The 19,890-nt window shown below is 42.5% G+C and overlaps 1 protein-coding gene across 1 annotated transcript; it reads left to right on the top strand.

Annotated features, from left to right (window-relative positions):
- The first annotated feature begins 9,261 nt into the window (after positions 1-9,261).
- On the top strand, positions 9,262-19,460 carry slc38a2 (solute carrier family 38 member 2). Its single transcript, XM_067490821.1, has 16 exons — positions 9,262-9,640; positions 11,043-11,132; positions 11,263-11,344; positions 11,439-11,554; positions 13,126-13,199; positions 13,288-13,380; positions 13,746-13,821; positions 15,017-15,099; positions 15,221-15,279; positions 15,489-15,656; positions 15,752-15,831; positions 15,954-16,054; positions 16,969-17,093; positions 17,184-17,328; positions 17,434-17,531; positions 17,624-19,460. Exons 2-16 carry the CDS (start codon positions 11,044-11,046, stop codon positions 17,732-17,734), a joined length of 1,500 nt encoding a protein of 499 aa, XP_067346922.1. The 5' UTR covers positions 9,262-9,640; position 11,043; the 3' UTR covers positions 17,735-19,460.
- The last annotated feature ends 430 nt before the right edge of the window (positions 19,461-19,890 follow it).

Below are 19,890 nucleotides of genomic sequence, written 5' to 3'. Positions count from 1 at the left end.
AATTACATCTGTACACTGACAGATTTATTCAGGTTTGGATGTGCTTCAAAAAGCAAGAACTATTTTTATGCTAATTTATACTTGTTGCAAAGAAAGTCCGGATTATTTATTATAATAAAACTGGCTTTGGAAAATCACTCCCAACCTCCCAAGTGGAATTTTATTTAGTACACTTTGGTATAAAGGGGGGAATTCCAACTGCTCCTGGGTCACACAAGGCCTCTTAGTGAATCTATCCTGGATTTAAAAAAATGTAAAAAAATCATATCACTTAATAACTCAAAGCATATTTTACATACATCCATGCATACATGACAAATTCAGATGGACATTACTAAGGAAACTCATATTTCATATTATAGATGGCTGTTTGTACTAAATGAAAACACATATAATGTCGAACTACATTTCACTTCAGAGACTTAAATAGTAAAGCAGGTTGTCCACTGATCACTGGGTTAGTGGCTCAGTTCTTATCTTAGTGTCCTTGACACATTTCTCAGGAGACAAAGGGAAGACACCTGTGAGCAGCACAGTTTTCCCTCGTAGGCCCTGAAGCATCCAAACATCTCGCTGCAACATTTCTGCTTTGAAAGGTCAAAAGTTTACATACAATTAACTTGAGGCCTTAACTTGACGTGTTAAGCAACAATCCAAAATGGACACAGGCCTTTGACTTCCTGAAGGACCAGGAACAAGTGAAAAGGAAACAACACCCAATAAATTCAAAGTATGTGGGATGATCGCTCAATTCCCTCATTTAGACGGATGGCGTCACAGCTCATGAGTCAACAAAACCAAAGTACACACTGTGATTATTAAAGCTTGTTATTACCTGCGGAAGTAACCAATGGTTATATCTTGGCTGAATACCAGGTGTGCAAACTCACGGGGAGCCTTCAGTTTTAAGAGTAAGAGGTCATTTACTTATAAAACTAGCACCTACTAGTTGGACAAGTGGAGCTGGAAAAGTAACCGATACAATAGCGCTGGGGGAAGTTTTCGCTTGAGTGCTTGAGTTAAAAACAGCTTTTCTAATTAGTGGGTGAAGAAGCCAACAACCATTTACTTATTGTTTTACATGATGCCAACTTAAAACAATCCAGATGCAGCAAAGGAAGAAATGGTGTTAATACACATAAAGGACACACTAAACTGTATTAAACCTAGTTTGCCAAAACACTGAGCAAATATTAGTGAGGTACATGCAGGCTGATGCAATTCTGACTTTGAGTTTCACTACATCAAAAGCAAAGACCGCGAACCATGTTATTCAGGGAGCAGCGTCTGTTGCCTCCGCTGGCATTTGCTGGCAAGAGAGGATTCAGAAGAGTAATGTTTACTACACGGCTCGTTTTAATAATTTTCAAGACTATCAAAGACATGGTCTTGTTATGAAATCAAAAAAATACTTAAAAATTGACATATAGCAAACATAGTTTTTAAGTGTTACCTGCTATCACCATGATTTTTTTTTTTTTAAATTGATAACTAGCATTTTTATATGTAACTCAGACACTTGAATGTTTTAAATTTAAATGACTGTGACAACCTTAACCTCTGCTCAACTTTTAACCTCGACATCTCATCATAAACTCCCTGGAGCTTTTGTAAGAACTTTTCATCATTACATCAGTTTTCCCTGTAAGGCTGTGGCATTATTTTTAAAACGGTGAGTGGGCTGGGGGAGTTTATTTACAGATATCCTATTTATAGTCATGTTAAATCCCCCTGTTGGTGGTGGGGCACAAATGGTTACAGGTTGGTCATACATGCACTGAAAACAACTGTTAATTTGATTTTATTTCATTTAAAATACTGCACATTTCACCCTGCAGCAGTTCAAAAGGAAGCACATTTTGCTTTTAGTTTGGAGGTTGCTCCTTTACTGTTGGTGAATTAGGGTCTTCGGGGTATTTTTTTGAAGAATTACATAACAAAACGGACGCCGGTTGTATTCCATAGTGTTTCTGGACGTTACTAGAACATTGTCGTACTGTGGACGATGCTTCACGGCGCCGCCTCTTCCTGACATTTACAACCCTCTTTGCACTTTTGTCACCTTCAGCTGCAGACAGGAAATCGTCACAGCAAAGGCATTTTTTTAAGGTTTCCTGTGTAGAGGGGACTTTACTATAGAGAGACACAGATACACAGAAACCAGACAGGATGTTGGAGGCTGTCATGTTTTAATCACGCTGTGTTACTCACTCAGCAGCTATGTGAGAAATGTTCCTCCGAAACACATTAGATTTGTTTTGGGTTTTTTTGATAATTACCATTTAGAAAATGTGTTCATTTCAAAATTTCTCATCTACACTGACCTGTACAAATCTAAGCTACAACAAATGAAGCATTTAGTAACATTCATATCAGCATCAGAGACTTAACGTGTCTAAAGATGACCGTCGTGTGGCTAAATATACAATTTCATACTGTACCTTCTGCTGTTACAGCGGGTGCCCAAAGATAACATCGTGATGGTTAGTCGAAGTCTTCGCTGTCTTTGTGCCAAAGACACAACAATACAAAATGAGCACAAACAAGAACAATGACCTTTTGCTATTCACGTGTTTATTCAACATCCCCGCACAACAGCAGTAAGAACAGTCCGATAAAACACTCGACACGATAAGGCCTGCGGTCTAAAAATGAAGCCTAATGACAATCATGAGTCGGCCTGTCACTGTGCCACTGGGCTTTTGTGTCTCTGTGTCTGCTGTAGCACGGATTCAGGCTTTTCAATAACGAGCCTCATGAGCTGTGTGTCTAACTGTGTGTGTGTGTGTGTGTGTGTGTGCGCGTGCACATCCTTCAAATCCTCTCAGTTGCTGCAGCACCATTAATTCCTGCACCACAACAGCGCCCTAACTTTACCCCGCACGGTGAACCAAATTACCTCTATATGCCCCCTTTTTTCCTACGTTCCCCCCAGCTGGTGGTGTGAGACACTGGACTTGATTTGTGTTTTAAGAGCTACCATATCATGCACAAATACACAAACACAAATTGCTGCCCCACGAAGCCAGAACAGCTGGAGCTGTGCGAGTAGTGAAACTGAGATAACTAACTTCCCAGTTGTACGCCTTTGTCAGGCAAAATATGCTCGTGATGCCAGGTGTCAGTATCACACAATCATGTGCTGCATTACAAAGCCATAATTGTGCTTGTTTCTTTACAAAAAACTCCTTATTTTTGCTCTTGAAAACTGTAGTGCATGGATTATAACACGAATCATATCATTAAATAGCGACTGCAATATGGGAGCTGTCACAATGGAAAGCATTTGTAGAGTCAACTGATCTTTACAGCAGATCAAATCATTTTATGTGTGCAGTTTTATGGAAATTGCACGAAGCTGAAAAGTAGAGAAATACGTTTCAAGGTTTCCGATGTTTTAGCGTCACCTTTGACATGTTTCTCATCCCTCTGTCTGTCTGTTCACCCTCTGCCTCTCAATGTAAAAACACGTCAAACAAGGAGTCAGCGGGTTCACAGGGCTGACTGAGGTCCATCCTGGGTGGAAAGTTTTCAGAAAGCGAGAGGAGCGGCCCTCCCCTCCCGTGTGGGGTTCCTAAGGCTAACGTGACCCCCCCCCCCCCGCACATTTGTGCTACGGTCATAAAGAATGCGCCCGCTAAACCACATTACCACCACTAAGAGGATTACCAAGGTAATACTCGAGAATCAAAAGATGCTCTGGTAGATCTAGACATTTGAAAAGCAAAAATTAATAACTCATGTAGAAAGCTGCAATTGGATTTTTGCCAGTTGATCAAACCAGACTCATACATCTGGAATGAAGATGCTAGCTGGTATCTAGGCAGGCTTCACCTCACTGGAAAGGAGGGAAACACCTAACTAGCTTTGTCGCCTCATGTCACCCAGTCTGTTCTCATTCACAAGACATCAAAAAGTACGGCTTTGTGCAGTCATGTAGCCTGAACGCTAAAGGTCCCTGTTTGCTTCAGTGATCGAAGCACAGGGCTTTTACTGTAGCACAATGAAAACCCTGGAATGGAAGCCGAAAGTGATGATGTGGTGTATGATGTTAAAAATTCATCATCCTCCTCATCAGGGCCAAAAGGGGGTACCTCAACACAATGGCTGTGCACGTGTGTCATTTGCTTGATTTTGCTTGACTTCACTTCACTGTTTTGCTTCTCGTGCACTGATTGGCTAAGATGAGCAGCTAATCAGAGTGGTCTCTCTCACTGACAAGGACCACAGCTTGTTCTGCAAGCTGAGTCGACTAAAGAGCCACCAATGGCGGCTCAACGACCGCATGACATTGCCCGACGGGTTTGGACCATCACCCTGACTCCCCGATTGTCTTAGAGGGTGACAACCACACCTCTCCTCTGATACACACAGAGTCACTGGTTGTTTCTTTTCTCCGGCTCTGAAGGTCTTACGGGCAACAATATCCACCAGCAGAAGTCCCCCGTGAGGCAACAAGGACTCGATCTCTCACCGGCTTCTCACACGATCCCTTAGTTTTAGGCAAGTGTTGTCCTGATGGACACTGGCCTCTTTTTAAATGTTTTTACAGTTTCTTTTACAATAATTTGTTATCAAGTGGTGGATACTTAAGTTGAACCAAAACAATATTATTAGTGTAAAAAAAAAAAAAAAAAAAAAAAAAAAAAAGGCATAAGAATGTTTTTTTTTTCCTACTTCCTCGTGTGCTTTACAGTGCATACACTAATATTTGAGCTAACACTGGGGTGGGATGGAGACTGCATGGGAACCTGTCGGAACAATGAAACTGGGATTTTGACATTTGATGCAAATCTACTGGAGCTCAGTACAAACAGTATAGAGACTCTGGTGATGGCTGTTGGACCCTGGGAGTGAGGAGGTCATGTTTAGCTAAGGAGTGTTTACGTAGGGACTCTGATCCTGCCACAGACCTCATGTCCGATCAGGATCAACTATGCCTCTGTGTGAATGTGTAGAAGTGTGTGTGTATATGAGCGACATGACAAGGTTTCTAAAAAATATCTCACTTCCTCTTTGGCGATGTGTTTTCTTTTCAGTCTGATGGACACTAGTCTCTTTTGTGTCACCAGCGTCAAATGGCGGCTGCATTCATGCACTCAGTGTCCATCATTAAGAGACGAACACACACGCTTGGACACGTGCATTAAGGAGGAATGTTAAAGTGAAATGAACAGTTCTTATTTCTCATTATTCAATCTAAATGTTTTTTCGGATTATTTTAAAATCTGCTCTGATTTCCACCTCCACGGGAACAAATGTATATACTTTTGGCTGCTCATCATGATCCAAAAGGCCATTTTAACTCCATCCATTAGTGTCTCTATCCCGGTTTATCCCCTACTCCTCTCTGTTAATGGAAAATAACATTGTTGCCCCTCAGCTGTTTGACCTTCCTTTGGTTCACACATGGAGCCAATGAATCAAAACCCAACAACCTTTATTTTCCTAATACAGGATGGACGCGGTGTTCGTCCATATTGTAATAAAGATCCTCCTTGGAGGTTAACTGTTCCAAGAACATGCACAGTGAGCACAGGGTGAAAAGGGTTGAGGAGGAATAAAATCCCTGGTCTAAAGTCGGGGTAAATGAAAAGTTAATAAGTACAGGCCGTGGGGGAGAGGGGCTTGTGGGGAGTGGTCGTGTTATTGATCTGGCCTGGACACAGGAGGGGGGGCTTAGTGGGAGACTGGCACACTTAAATGTGGGGTCCTGAGAGGTTTCCATTTGGCTTATGTGGACTTACATAAGAAAGTCGAGGAGGTGATTAACTGTAGGGGTGATTGGGTACAATCATGGTACGTTTTTTTTAAACCTACAAGTGACAAGTTTTACATTAACTTAAAAACCATATTAGTGTCATTCTTAGAGGGAGAAGCGTGCAACCAGTGTCTTTCACTCACTGTACTAAAAAGTGATAAAACCTCTAGATAATTACGTGTGTAATTTGAGGGAGGGGTGTGGGATACGGGTGTATAGCAGCTACAGAAACCACAATGAAACAAGATTAAACAAACCACGTCAGTCATGAAGTTCTAACCAGCCTGGCATGTAAATATTGATCATGTTCTCGTTTCAGCGTCACCAAGAACGGGAGGAAATTCACTTCACAATGAACTTGTGTTAACAAGGGTTGAGCACTCAGTGAAGCTAAATCCGGGACTTTTGCTGACAGGTACCACTTGTTTCCTAGAGTGCAACCAAGCAGTGTTTCACTCATAAAATAGCATGACAGTCCATGGAGGACGACTTGGACTTATGTTTGGGTGCAAATAGCAAAGTTTAGATGGCGTTGTTCCCACCGTGCAAAAGTATAAATCAGTGACTCGGACTTTGAAGAAACAGCTCGAAACAAAGCATTGAAGAAGCATTGTTAACAGGTTGAGTGGAGCGAGGATGTTTAAAGGCTGAAAAGCTGAAGATGTCGTTTAAGTTTCCGTGACAGCATCTCTCATCTTCCTTTTTCTCATGTAGTGTGGTTTCCTTTCTTGACAAGTTGTTACTTTATCAGTACTGGTGACAAAATCAGTTATTATCTACCAACAGCCAGAGCAGCAAAACTAAGTGCACTTGCAGACATGGACTGTAGGTCTCCTGCTCGCACTGCTTTCCTCAAATGTGTGGGCAGAAAAATTCTACTTGCATTTATTTTAAGATGAGCCTTGATACACACATGCGTTCAAATGCCTACATAAATTTGTTGCACGGCCGAGTTATGGCGGAAAGAAGAATGCGCCGCACGGTACAAAGGCTCGGTGCAGGCATTTTTAAAATATCCAGACAGCGTTACAATGAAAGACTTGTTCCTTAAACTTCTCAGAGTAGGCTCTCGAGGTACTTACGAGACGCCACATGACAAAGTCAGTATTGTTAGTAGCAGGGATAAGTTTGAAGTAATAAAACTAAAGGGAAGTTCTAAACTAAAGGGAATCACTACATGGAGAAGTAGGTGTGAAATTAGACAGGTTGTTTCAGCCTCCATTTTTCTTTTCAACCACCGGACCGAGCCCATCCTGGCCATCCTAACCACGCCACACCCCAGGGCAGATCTCAGCCACATCACAGTAAATATTGTGTATATTTGTATTTTTCTGTTTGTGCATCTGCGTTGATGGGGGCACAATGGGCACCAGTGGTCAGGCTGTGTCCCATCCTGCACCCCCTGACCCAGCTGCACTTTCCTGATCCGTCTTAGGGCTGCTGTGTCGAGCCAAAGCCCCAAACAAAGGCTCATACAACCACAAACGTACTCATGTGTGACTGAGGGCGGAGGAATGCACAATATAGAAGAGAGAGAGAGATTATGAGGAACAGCGAGTGAGACAATCAACAGAACCATCCTTTAACTCGTGCATGTGTAGCCTTTTGAATTACTCATTTCTCTTTGTTTGTTCATCATTTGTGGCAGCCGTCTCTTTTTCGACATGGATAGATTGAATATGAAGATTTTAAATATGGTTACACAATAAAAGTGCATCTCATCTCTAAATCTGGGCAGAGCATAAACTAAATGTTATTTTGACCAGAGTTTGTGTTATTTTGTTCTGTTTTAAAGTGGAAAGAAAGTACTACATTTAAAACCCAACCGAAACCTGATGCCTTCCCAACAAGTAGCTACATGACAAACGTACTGTGGATCTGTTTATACCAACACATGCTTCACTGTCATTAACATCCGTTCAGCTGTGGGATGCGTCTAATTACAACTCGTGTCACAAAAATCACAAAGCTAAAGCTAATGCACGTGAGGCCATGAACGTTCAGGGTCTAAAAGCAAAATGACGTTGCATAATGTGTCCAGCTGCTGATATTTCAACCCCAGTTCAGGTTTAAACTGCTGAAGAAACAGGCTGAAACTCTGTTACCTTTGAGTGGAGAGAATTAATGTTATTACTACTGTTGTTAATTAGCGATGGAAGAGTTAAAATATATCCTATTCTTGAATAGAGTGTAATAACAAAAGTTGTACAAGTAGCTACACAGGTACAAGTCTAGTGGCTTCGATAATAGTAGAAGGAACTGAAAGTGACTTTTTTACTTTTACTTCAGTACTGTACTTAAATGCAACCTATTTATTTCTACTTTCTGCTACTTTACACGCACTGTACACACAAATTATTATTATCAAAACACAACCATGAGGGAGTTAAAATAACTTCCTTAGTTACCGGCTGCCACATAAATCAATAATTATGGTAACAAATGATTAACTGCATGGAGTGAAATTGTGCATTTTGCATTGACTGGAAGTTTGCTTTTGGAACTGGTAAAGTACTTCCGTGATTTGTATTAAAACCACACAGTACAAGTAGTTGAAGTAATGATCATATTTTAGCCATAGTAGTAGTATTTCTAATGTAGTGGCGAGAAGGGTTGTGGAAATAGGACACATTCACAAGAGTTTCCGTTTAGTAAATAGCAGTAATAGCAGCACTTGCAACAAAAGGAAGTATTTCCTCATGCGTCAAACATGGGGAATGAGAGGTCAGGTAATAGATAAGAGATAAAGGCCTGTCCTTCCAGCATTAATAATAAATCAGGCCTATGGAGGATTTTACTCACAGACACACACCTGATCTGCAGAGAGGAGCCAACTGTGTAAATTGGGATCAGGATACGTGAAGTCACATGGTGGAGATTGTGCGTAATCTCCCTCGGACAGGGGAGGTCTGCTTTGAAGCTCAGCTCCCACTCACATCACACTCTGAACTGGACTGACAGATGCCCCCACTCACTTTAGCTTCAAAACACGGCAAGTGTGTATCTGTGGGTGTGTAGTCAGGTCGGCTGTGCACAGACGTAATGGGTAAAACAGGGCCAAGAGTGTTCAAGACCCTCCAGAGAAAAAGCTAAAGAATCCTGTGTCCAACTGTTGTGGTACATCTGACCTCACTGCACCCTAGGACTATTACTACAACCTTATAACTTCATATACAGTAAATAAACTTTAAAGTGCTCATCTCAGGGACATCTCTTATCATGTCCTCAGGGATCACATCGGGTCCACTGCAGACAGTACTACAGAATTAGAGCTTTCTGTGTCTGTGTTGTGTCCCATGTCCCTTGTCACTATCTCACAGCGCTTTGCTGTTGTGATTTTCCGTTATCGCGGCCACTGGAGAGGAGGATTCCTCCCAACTCGTGGTGTTTGATGTGTTTGTATACAGATGCAGTTGCCACACTGCTGAGGATGCTCCTCCTCCTTCTGCTTCGCGGCTGATGCAATGCACATCTTTATAAGGGCTGCGCCTCACCCCTCCTCCATCAGAGCGTGATCTTCCTGTCGAGCGCACGCGATCTCCGGGCATTTGCTTTTTATTCATCAATAAATCTATAGAATCATTTTGTTGTTTTTTTTTTGGGTTTTTGTTTATTACTGCCGGTTCCTTTATTCTCAGAACGTATCCTCAGAATCCATTAGTGTTTTGTTACTTGAACTGTTTCATTGTGCGTTTTGAGCCGCATCCTCTCTGATAACAGGCCGATCCATTCATTTTTCATTCGGCTCATATTTAATTTAAATCACCGAAATACACTCAAGGATTTGGTCGGATTTAGTAAAGAAGTCGTCCGGATATTTTTGCTCTTTCATTATATAACGAGAAGGACTTTACAGGTGTCTTGCCCCACCGTTATAAGGTAAGAATGCCGGCTTGTTTCATCATTTACCGGATGTGGGTGGCATAGTGTTCGAATGTGGGAGATTTTAGAAGGCAGGATTTTTTATTTTATGTTACATGTGTAGCTCTTTATCTGTCTTTAATTTGTACTTTGAATGACAATAAGAAACCGCACAATTACCGACATTTGGGGCTTTTGGTCAATATCTCCTGTCATATTTGACATATTTGTGGCTCTGCATAAATCATTTAGAAATGTTCGATCCAAAAAAGGCCAGAAGCGTTTTTTTGTGTTTGTTTGCTTGTTTTTTTTTTCACTTCCAAATAAATAAATAATGAAGCAGAGTGACAGTGATGCTGCAGAGACGGGCTGTCACTGCCACACACACAATTATTCACAACCAAAGTGAAAAGGAAGAAGCGTAAAACTGTGTGGCTGTGCGTAATGGCAAAGAAAATCTAATCTAAACCCAAGTTCGGGCGCAAAATAGAGCCGTGTCCATACAAGGAGGACACGTGCCATTGTTTCCTTTGGAGCCGGTCATGTAAATGGGGGGTTACGCCTTTCGGGGCTCTGGGTGGATCTACATGTGTGGACTTGTCAGCCAAAATGAAACAGCTGTAATGTATTTAGATGTTGAATTTGTGCTTTTCTCAGGTCTGAAATGACAGACGTGCCAAAGCTCCCTAAGAGAACAGCAGCAGCCCCAACAGCAAGGGTTTCATTTACCACAACGGTCCACTGAACGTCCTATTGGGCGGGTGAGGCTGTTTGAACACAAAGGGACATGTGTCACTGTTTCCATACTGTTAGTGAAGGGATCTGCGGTCTGTGTATCTCCATGTGTACCGCCGAGACACTGTCCAAAGAAGGTCTCACACTCGATCTAAACCCGTGTTAACATATAAAAATAGGGATGTCAGATGTAGAATGGCCACATGGAGTTTAGCTCCAGTGTCACATCACTCTGCTTCATTAGCAACTGGAATCTGTGGAGGAAAGAGACGCTTTCAGTCGATGTTTTCATTTCACTTTTCAAATGATTTCGACAGGAAACGTGCGCACAATCTGGTGCATACTGCGGCTTTTTTTTTTTGTCATTCAGCATCAAGAGAGAGGATGAGGTGATGAGAACTGGGGTGGACGCCGGTCTGGTATTTTTCCACTGCCGGTGTGCGTCACGCCCCCCCCCCCCCGGTTCTACAGCTTCATCCCTGTAAAGGAAAGTCACATGATCGGAGATTCACGATGCGGGCTGAGGCGCGCGTCCGTTCGCTATTTTTTTTTTTTTTTGCAAATTTTTATAAAGGGAAAGTGAACGCGCACAGTTAGTTGGGTGGACATGACAGAGCATAAATGCGTAAAACTAATAATAATAATATTAATAATAATGCTTTTGTTTCTGTTCTAAAAATTTCAGAATGTCACAGAACAGTGGTGAAACTGAAATGAGTGACATCTCTCCCCAAGATTATTACCCAGACTTTCCTAAGAAGGTCCCACTGGGCAGGTGAGGCTGGCAGCAAAATAGGCTGAACACACTGAACAGAAATGATTGTTTTAAGTCAAAATGAAACCATTTCTACATCGGCTGCGATGATCCTTTCTCTAACTTACTGTCTGTTCCTTTTCGCTTAAAGCCTACACAGTGATATAGAGGCGGAGAGTCAGAAATTCCTCCCTGAACACAACCTGGACAAGAAGAAGTATGAGACTGAATATGTAAGAGCTGCTCTTAACCCCCAACTCATTTACTGTATCTCCTCTGGACGTCTTCATGTTTTCCTAATTGCTCATCTTCTACTGCCCCCAACAGCACCAGGGCACTGCTTCCTTCGGCATGTCCGTCTTTAACCTGGGCAACGCCATCATGGGTAGTGGGATCCTGGGTCTTTCCTACGCTATGGCCAACACTGGCATCGCCTTATTTGTGTAAGTACATGTTTGCACACAGATTGTACATGCTGGGTTCTAAAGAGACAAGTTACCTGCAAGTTGCTGAAGTTGGAATGCAGTCACATAACAGGGTGAATTTCCACCACCACCTGACACAGGTGCGGTTTTCATTCATATGCAGGTGTGGTTTTGTCTGTTGCATCAAGGTCTCGGGTCATGACGTTCCGTAGGTTTGCAGAGCTACTTTTCCTGCCAGCATTGTGTGTGTGTGTGTGTGTGTTTTCTGGAGCTGCTTGACCCTGTATTGCAGATTAAAACAGGGTTGAAAGTTTAGAGTTAGATTCTTGCCACCACTGTTGAAGTATTCGCTATCATGTTTGCTGTAGATAAAAGTGGGAAAAAAAGTGTTTAGGGTGGAAAAACAGAAGCACTCTTTATTAATGAAAGCTCCATCTGTTGGCTACTCGGTGTACAACTGTCTAAAGAGCCCCAAGGTTTTATTAGCACACAGACAGCATCTCGTAGCTCTGCTTCCTAAGCAGCTTACTGTCATTGACATCAAACCCAAAGCACTCAGCACAAGCAGCTGAAAAACAACACCAAGGTGTTTTCTACAGCGAAAAACAGGATGTCGAACACGAGAATCTGCACTGAGGAAGAGGCCACTTTAGGCTGTCAACAAATTGCAGTTTTGGCGTGCGTCAGTTTACAACTGCAGGGAGTGGCAGGGGAAGCAGCTTAGCCGAGCTAATCCCGTAGCATTAGGGCCAGAGTTACATAAACGCAGATAAGTTCATGAATGGAGCAGGGTGTGTCATCCAGCAGCTGACTAATCAGAGCCCTGAATCCACTGAAAAAGGCTGATTACAAAGAGCAAAGCATCAAATGTGTAGCTGATGTAGCTGGAAGTGTTAGTAACTGCACTATATCTCCCTGGCTTGCATTTCCAAATGCTCTGTGATGCTTCTTTTAATAGCAATTACACTTACAAAAAAAGGAACTAACCTCTCGCCAAACTGCCAAAAAAAAACAAAAAAAAACTGCCTCGCCATAAAAGGTCATCTAAAGCATATATTTGTTCAGTCTCTGTGCACAAAGTAATAAGTTATTAATGATTATGATGCCAGAGGCAGGCGGGCGAGGGCTGAAAGCAGCTGGGCGGCCACATGCTGAGAGGAAATACTGCGTCTTTACAGCGCAGGTCTCAAATGGCCCTCAGATTAATTTTCACCTGCACTATTAATACTCTCGGCTCTGCAGCATCCCGAGGACGCTAAGAGGATCCCGTACAGGGAAACCTTTTGCCCTTTGCGACCCTTTGCTGATGCTGCATGTGAGTAACAGAATCTGCGTAGACCCACGCTGCCTTCAAGGTCCTCTGCCGATCAAACAGCCAAAGTGCGAGGAAATGCAGCTTTGTGGAACGGCTGTGGTTCAGAAACTGTGCAGGCTGTTGGATCTTTCTTTGTACCTCTTCGTCAATAGCTTGGGGAACTGGCCACTCTTGCTCTATAGTTTGTCATCAATTTTTCAGTTTTCGTTCCTCGTCATTTCTGCCTTGAGTGGGAGTGAACATTAAGCTGAGGATCTTTCTCCTCTGTTTACAGGATCCTCCTTGTGGCAGTTGCCATCTTTTCTCTGTATTCTGTCCATTTGCTGCTGAAAACGGCCAATGAAGGAGGTGAGTTGGTTAGATATTAATGTAAAAGAACTTCCTAATAGCTTCTTCTCATTTCTTTCAATGCTAAATCTTTGATGTCTTTTCAAAGGTGCACTGGTGTATGAGAAGTTGGGCTACAAAGCCTTCGGACTTCCAGGCAAATTCGCTGCTTCCATCTCCATCACCATGCAGAACATTGGAGGTGAGAGACAAATGTAGCATTTAAAAACATCAAAGACACGTTATTTTAAGTCTTATGTAACTACAGCTGAATTACTTTACTATATTTATCCACTGTGGGTTTGTTCATGGGGTAAAAAAATAAATAACTAACTGAAAGCAAAACAAATCTTGGCGGATGAAAACCAGCTTGTGTTTTGGAATGTAGAGTTCCTTCCAGTAATAACCTGAGTCATTCCACAAGTATGTGCCAGATTTTTTTTGTCTTCCCATGGAACAACTCAGGCCCTGACCAAATATTAGACATTACTATTTTTGTCACAGACTTCCCTTCTCTTGGCTAATTTGAGAGAGAAAAATACTAACTAACAGTTTTTCTCTTTACAGCCATGTCAACCTACCTCTTCATCGTCAAATATGAGCTGCCCCTCGTCATCGAATCCTTTCTGGGATCCAAAAATGAGTAAGTATCCAAACACATTTGATCACAACTACGATCACATCCTGAAAGGCTGGAAACCAGGGGTCCTGTGCACAGTTCTAACAGACCAAATTGCTTTAAGTTACATGGCTAAAGGTGCAGAGGCGAGTTTTCGTGTAAGCAAACAAAAGTTATCTTTCCAAAACTTGGACCCACTCATCAAAACGCTGAAACACCAAAGAGTAGCTTCAACTTTCAGTATCTTAACAACCTGTATTATTTAGAGTATTACAGTGTGTTGCTTTTGGTTGTAAATAGCAGAACTGACAAAAAAACAGTCACATACACATCAAACTCCTGCAGCAAAACCTTTATTTTGCCTGATATAAATGATATAAACTGACATGACAACATGGCGACCAGATGGGATGTTTGCAGGGTCCACACTCGAACGAGAAACAATTGACCCGTTAGAAAGCTGTGTGTTGGCGTTCGGAACGACAGATCAAGTGTTTTCAATGAGATGAATAAAGGGAAACAGGAACCGCTCGCAGACACACTCAGGGTGAAGTGGCACATCGAGCAAAATGGCTGCCAGTTGTTTTTCAAGAGCTGAGTACCAGAGAAGGTGAAGCGCTGCCTTTGTCCTTTTGTTAGAGTGGAGAGAGGAGGGCTGGGGGGTTCGGGCAGTGTGGCTGTTCTTTAAAGGGATGGACAGTCCTCGGTCACCATGTGCTCGTTTCAAAGAGCCCTTTTAGAACGTGCAGCCGGTGCTGCATCGAGACAGAGCGCCGGATGAGCTCACTGCGACCTCTGTTCAAGTTTTTTAAAGTTGATGTGGTTCGGCTCCTCTGTGCTGCTTCGTAAAATCTATTTCTGTGAGCGATGCAGTCATCTCACACCGGCTGGTTTGTGTCAGCTAACACACAGATTTTCACGAAAGCTTGTCAAGATGTGTCAGGGCGGCAGCAGGGAGGTTTGATCAGAGCTGAAGCTGCAGATAAAAGAGATTTGCTTAGTTTTGTCGGTTTTAGAGATAGTTACTTTGCTCGTGGTGCTGAGTCTTGTGTGTTTCTCCAAAAGACGACTGCAAATTTGATCAAAGCTCCTGTTAATATATACAGTAATATTCATGGTGTTGTGTGGCCATGTTTTTTTCAACATGTCTTTTGCGGTTTCCTCCTGAGCCACTGCATCACTGAAGTCGCTGTTCTCTTTTTTTTCTCTTCCGTTCCAGTGAATGGTACACTAACGGAGATTACCTGGTGCTGCTAGTGACACTTGTCATTATCCTGCCCCTGTCGCTGCTCAGGAACTTGGGTAAGCTGTCTGTATGTCTGTCTGTGTTGTTAAATAGGAAGCATTTCTAAATAGGATTTAGGTTTCCACTGCTTTAAAATAGAAGCTCATGTTTTGTTCCTCCCCCCCCCCCCACTCTTAGGTTACCTTGGTTACACCAGTGGCCTGTCCCTACTCTGCATGGTGTTCTTTGTGATTGTGGTGAGTTTCCTCATTTTTACGCACACACACACACTCACACACATCCTGCATAGCGTCTTTGTCACATGTGAGAGACATTGTTGTGACAGATGAGTCTTAGTCAGAGAATAATGTTTAGTTGTTCCATCATATGTGTAGATCCCCTTCTCATCACTTAAAAAATAGGATTCAGTCTGAAAATCTATAAAATCCGTTGTCTTGTCGTCCAGGTGATAATCAAGAAGTTCCAGATCCCGTGCCCTCTGCCCATAGACGACAAAGCTCTGAACGAAACAATGAGAGAATTCCTGAACATGACCGTGCCCCACCTCAACACCACCGCTGTAAACTACACCGAGGACGCATGCACACCCAAATACTTTGTCTTCAATTCACAGGTGAGGCTCTTTGACAGGCAAACGTACAGGGAGTAGAAATGACTACTCCAGTAGTAGTAAAAACATATGTAATGGTTGTGTAATGTTTCCCTTAGACTGTCTACGCTGTTCCCATTCTGACCTTCGCCTTCGTGTGCCACCCCGCCATCCTGCCCATGTACGAGGAGCTCAAAGAGTGAGTGTTTAACCCAAACTACAGGCCACAGCTGCACTCTTATCAGCATTTTCCCACTTTCTGCAAAAAAACAAAAAACAAGGATTAATGCAACAACCTTTTTCTCTCTTTCGCTCAAACAGCCGTTCCCGCAGAAAGATGCAGGGCGTCGCCAACGTGTCCTTCCTGGCCATGTTCATCATGTACCTGCTGGCTGCACTCTTCGGATATCTGACCTTCAACTGTGAGTCTGAGTAAAAAAAAGCAACTTTTAATTTCGGGAGGCAGTTAATTTTGAGGACAACCAAAGATCCAAATTGTTAATTCAGTTAATCATCAGTGTGAGGTTACAAGGAGTCAATGTACTCAATTACAGAGGATCAATCATTCAAAGATACTTCCTGATCCAAATTAAATAGTGTATCCCATGTAGAATAAAAAAAAACTCAGGCCAGGACTCAAGGCCTGTTATGCAAGACTGTGAAAACGCCCACCTGATGCAGCTGACCATTGTGCCAGGGTCCCTGTTTGTCATGTCAAACGCCTGAGTGAACATGCAGATATTTTCCTGGAACATCAAACTGGTTATACAAGAGCACAGTGAGCAAAGACTTCCTCAGAAACCAGAACAGATCAAAGCCTGATATTGGGGCAGTACTGGTTTGACGAGTAGAGATTGAGAAATCCTTATGACATCTGTTGCAGCCCATTTTTTGGAGGATTGCTCCCTGGCAGGACTAGGCAGATGCCGCTAGAAAGTCCCGGGAAAGCAGCAGGAGGTGAAAATAAAATCAATGAGTAGGAGTTGTAACTGATACTTAATGCTGATTGGCCAGATGGCGCCCAGCCTTTCACATTGGAGGCTGATGAAGAGGGCAGTTTGTTTTGCTCGCTACAAAAAAGCAGTAGCTGCTTTTATAGATAATAGCTGCAGGGGTCATTTGAGTACAGACACAGATAGTGTCAGAGTGTTTGTGAGCTGGGACAGTGGGGGGGGGGACTGGAAATGCAAGTTACAATGCACTAAGGGGGCTTCCTAGGGGGGGAAGACTTGGACTAAAGTCACTGGGAGAGACAATACTAAAAACTTTAAGGGGTTTTCACCTGCCGTTTTTTGCTTTGAATCAAGTCTAATGTCTGTTCTTTCTGTCCACACAGCGCGTGTGGGGCCCGAGCTGCTGCACACCTACTCTAAGGTCTACAGTGTTGATGTGGTGCTGCTGATCGTCCGTCTGGCTGTGCTGACCGCCGTCACCCTCACCGTCCCCGTGGTGCTCTTCCCTGTAAGTGTCCGTAATCCCGAGCCCAGCTCCGGACATATCCGTGATATTTGGCGTTGTCATGTGATGTGACCTCTCGTTTTGTCTTTACAGATCCGTACCTCTGTCAACCACCTCCTGTGCCCTGGTAGGGACTTCAGTTGGATCCGCCACACCATCATCACCGTGGTTTTGCTTATTGGCACCAATACTCTAGTCATCATGGTCCCTACTATCAGGGACATCTTTGGCTTCATCGGTGGGTGTCTTTCTGTGGTAACGTGTATGATATTGCCATGAAATGCATCTCAAAAAGATATCGAAACTAAAATGTCCACTTTCTCTCTCTCTCTCCCTCCCACAGGCGCTTCTGCTGCTGCTATGCTTATCTTCATCCTGCCGTCAGCTTTCTACATCAAATTGGTCAAGAAGGAATCCATGATGTCTGTGCAAAAGATCGGGGTAAGGAGTTACATCCTAAGACCTACACACATGTTAGAGAACAACCATTCAAAGACTGTTGGAATTCATGTGAAACTGCTTCCTCCTTTCAGGCCTTGGCATTCCTCCTGTGCGGCTTCATTGTCATGTTCGGCAGCATGACCCTCATCATGCTGGACTGGATCAACAATCCCTCGGCCAACACGGAAGCCAACGGACAGTAAAGCTCCACCTCTGCTGAAAGTGTGCGACCAATGAAGATCCTAACCTACTGTATAGAAACAAAAAAACAAGAACTCACGCGATGCTCTGCTTTGACTTCCTGAGCAACAGACCATGCCATTCCGAGAGAATGTATCCGAACTTTGTACATTACGCTTTTATAGGCCACAAAGATGGTATTTTGTTTGCTTTATATCGTCAGTTTTTCTTTGTTGTTTTTGCTTGTTTTTACACTTTACGATTTTTTTTGTTTTTTGTTTTTGTAGTTATGGTACAGCTGAGATCAATTATGTGAAGGTGCCTCAGAACAGAGATGATGTAGTCCTAGAGCTCAAAACGTAGCTTACACTCAGATACAGTATTACGTTGTGTGTGTGTGTGTGTGTGTGTGTGTGTGTGTGTGTGTGTGTGTGTGTGGCTGTGACCTCGCGGCTGAGCATCCACTAATCCTGCTGTGAATAGTATGTGAATCTCCCAAAGCGTGACAAGAGGCAACAGACTTGAACATTTAACCTCTTCAAGGACGACTGTGCTCCTTCCAACATTGGTTTCTTCTTTTTACATTCACACAAAAAATGTATTTGTAAAGTATCTTTGTAATTTAAAAAAAAAGAAAGCACTTACTGTTCAGCACACTCGTCAGCCTTCACAGACAAGGCCTACTATATCGCCTGTTCAGTATTCGTACGAAGGTTTTGAGACCTTGCCTATAGTGTCTGTTGTCCTTGTAAAGCTCATCATAGGTCAACAGGACCCGAAGCCTTTTGACACTGGAAGCTGCAAAGTATGTCCCAAGAGGACTCTTTTAAAACTGTACTCACTCTTCATAACCTGCTGAAGATCTTGTTGGATTAGCACGCACAGCGACGACACTACTGTTTCAAGACCCGAAAGGCCACAAAAGCCCCAGGGCCTCCTCCTCATCGGGAGGTTGCTGAAACTGAATTTTTTTCTTTATGGGAGAATACTTTGAATTTGACCACATGCAGTGGTTGTAATACCTGTTAAACTTGCAACGAAAAACAACCTAGAAGTATAGTGGGCTCTTTAACACATCGGAGAGGGCGAAGGGGAGCTTCTGTCACAAAATATGGTGTGTTTTTAAGTATGGTCGCACAGTTTTATGCTTTCAAAATGTTTCGTAAGAACAGTATCTCGTTAAGTCGAGAGGCTGACATCTGGCGATGCACTATGCTTCCAACACTAACTTAACACATCGTCGAACTATTATTGTCTATTTATGGAAGACCGTCAGATCAATGTAATTTTATCTATTTTACTATATTTATATAGTAGTGTATGTATATATATGTATATATAATCTATTATGTTAGTTGTACATATATTTTGCTTTAAACTTTTTTTTTACAGTAATGCAATGGGCCTGTCAAAGATTTGAAAAAACCCCAAGCTGAATTTGTAACATTAAGTTTACTCTCATACGGTGGAGTTTCAGTTGTTTAACTCCATTACGACTGACTGAACTGTGTGTTTGTTCTTTAAAAACTGTCTTACACGTGGAAGTCACTTGATTGTTTTTGAGCCCCGACTACAAACCTGCATCAGTAAACTGTTCTTTTTTCACACATCTTGGTTGGAGAGTACGTCAGCCATCTCTTGACCTCAGGAGCAAAGAGGGCTTTGCCCGCCAGTGTTACCCTCTTGTTTCAATGAAACACTATGTATATCATGTAATTAATGTTCAATTAAAATGAAAGATAATCTACAGCACGGACTCTTGGTGTTCTTTACAAATCCACATCCGCTGAGACAGCATGTGAGAAATAGAAATGACCGAATGAAATTTACATAGGGTAAAAAGAGGGAAAATGGCTTTTTACACTCTATTCATCTTACATGTTAGTATTATAATAACCTGTGTGTCTATGGTTACAGACACTAAACACAAACTCAACCTTACTATACACACTTGACTATCGTATAAAGCTTTTACCAGTTAGTAATAAATCCGTTTTGAGTGATTAAAACTGCTATGTACATATGGGGAGAAAAAGTTGGTTTTAGTTATTGTCCATTCAAGCAGGAGCAGAGTGTCAGTTAAGATTCTCAGTCATCCAAGTTTATTATCCGAAGATTGAACCATGTCAACTGGACGTGGATAGAAACGTTTCCTTACTTATCCAGGAAGCTGTTTCTG

The sequence above is a fragment of the Channa argus genome, chromosome 21, assembly GCF_033026475.1.
Source record: "Channa argus isolate prfri chromosome 21, Channa argus male v1.0, whole genome shotgun sequence".
NCBI lineage: Eukaryota > Metazoa > Chordata > Actinopteri > Anabantiformes > Channidae > Channa > Channa argus.
The sequence above is the reverse complement of the archived record's forward strand: the minus strand, read 5'-3'. Positions and strand labels throughout refer to the sequence as shown.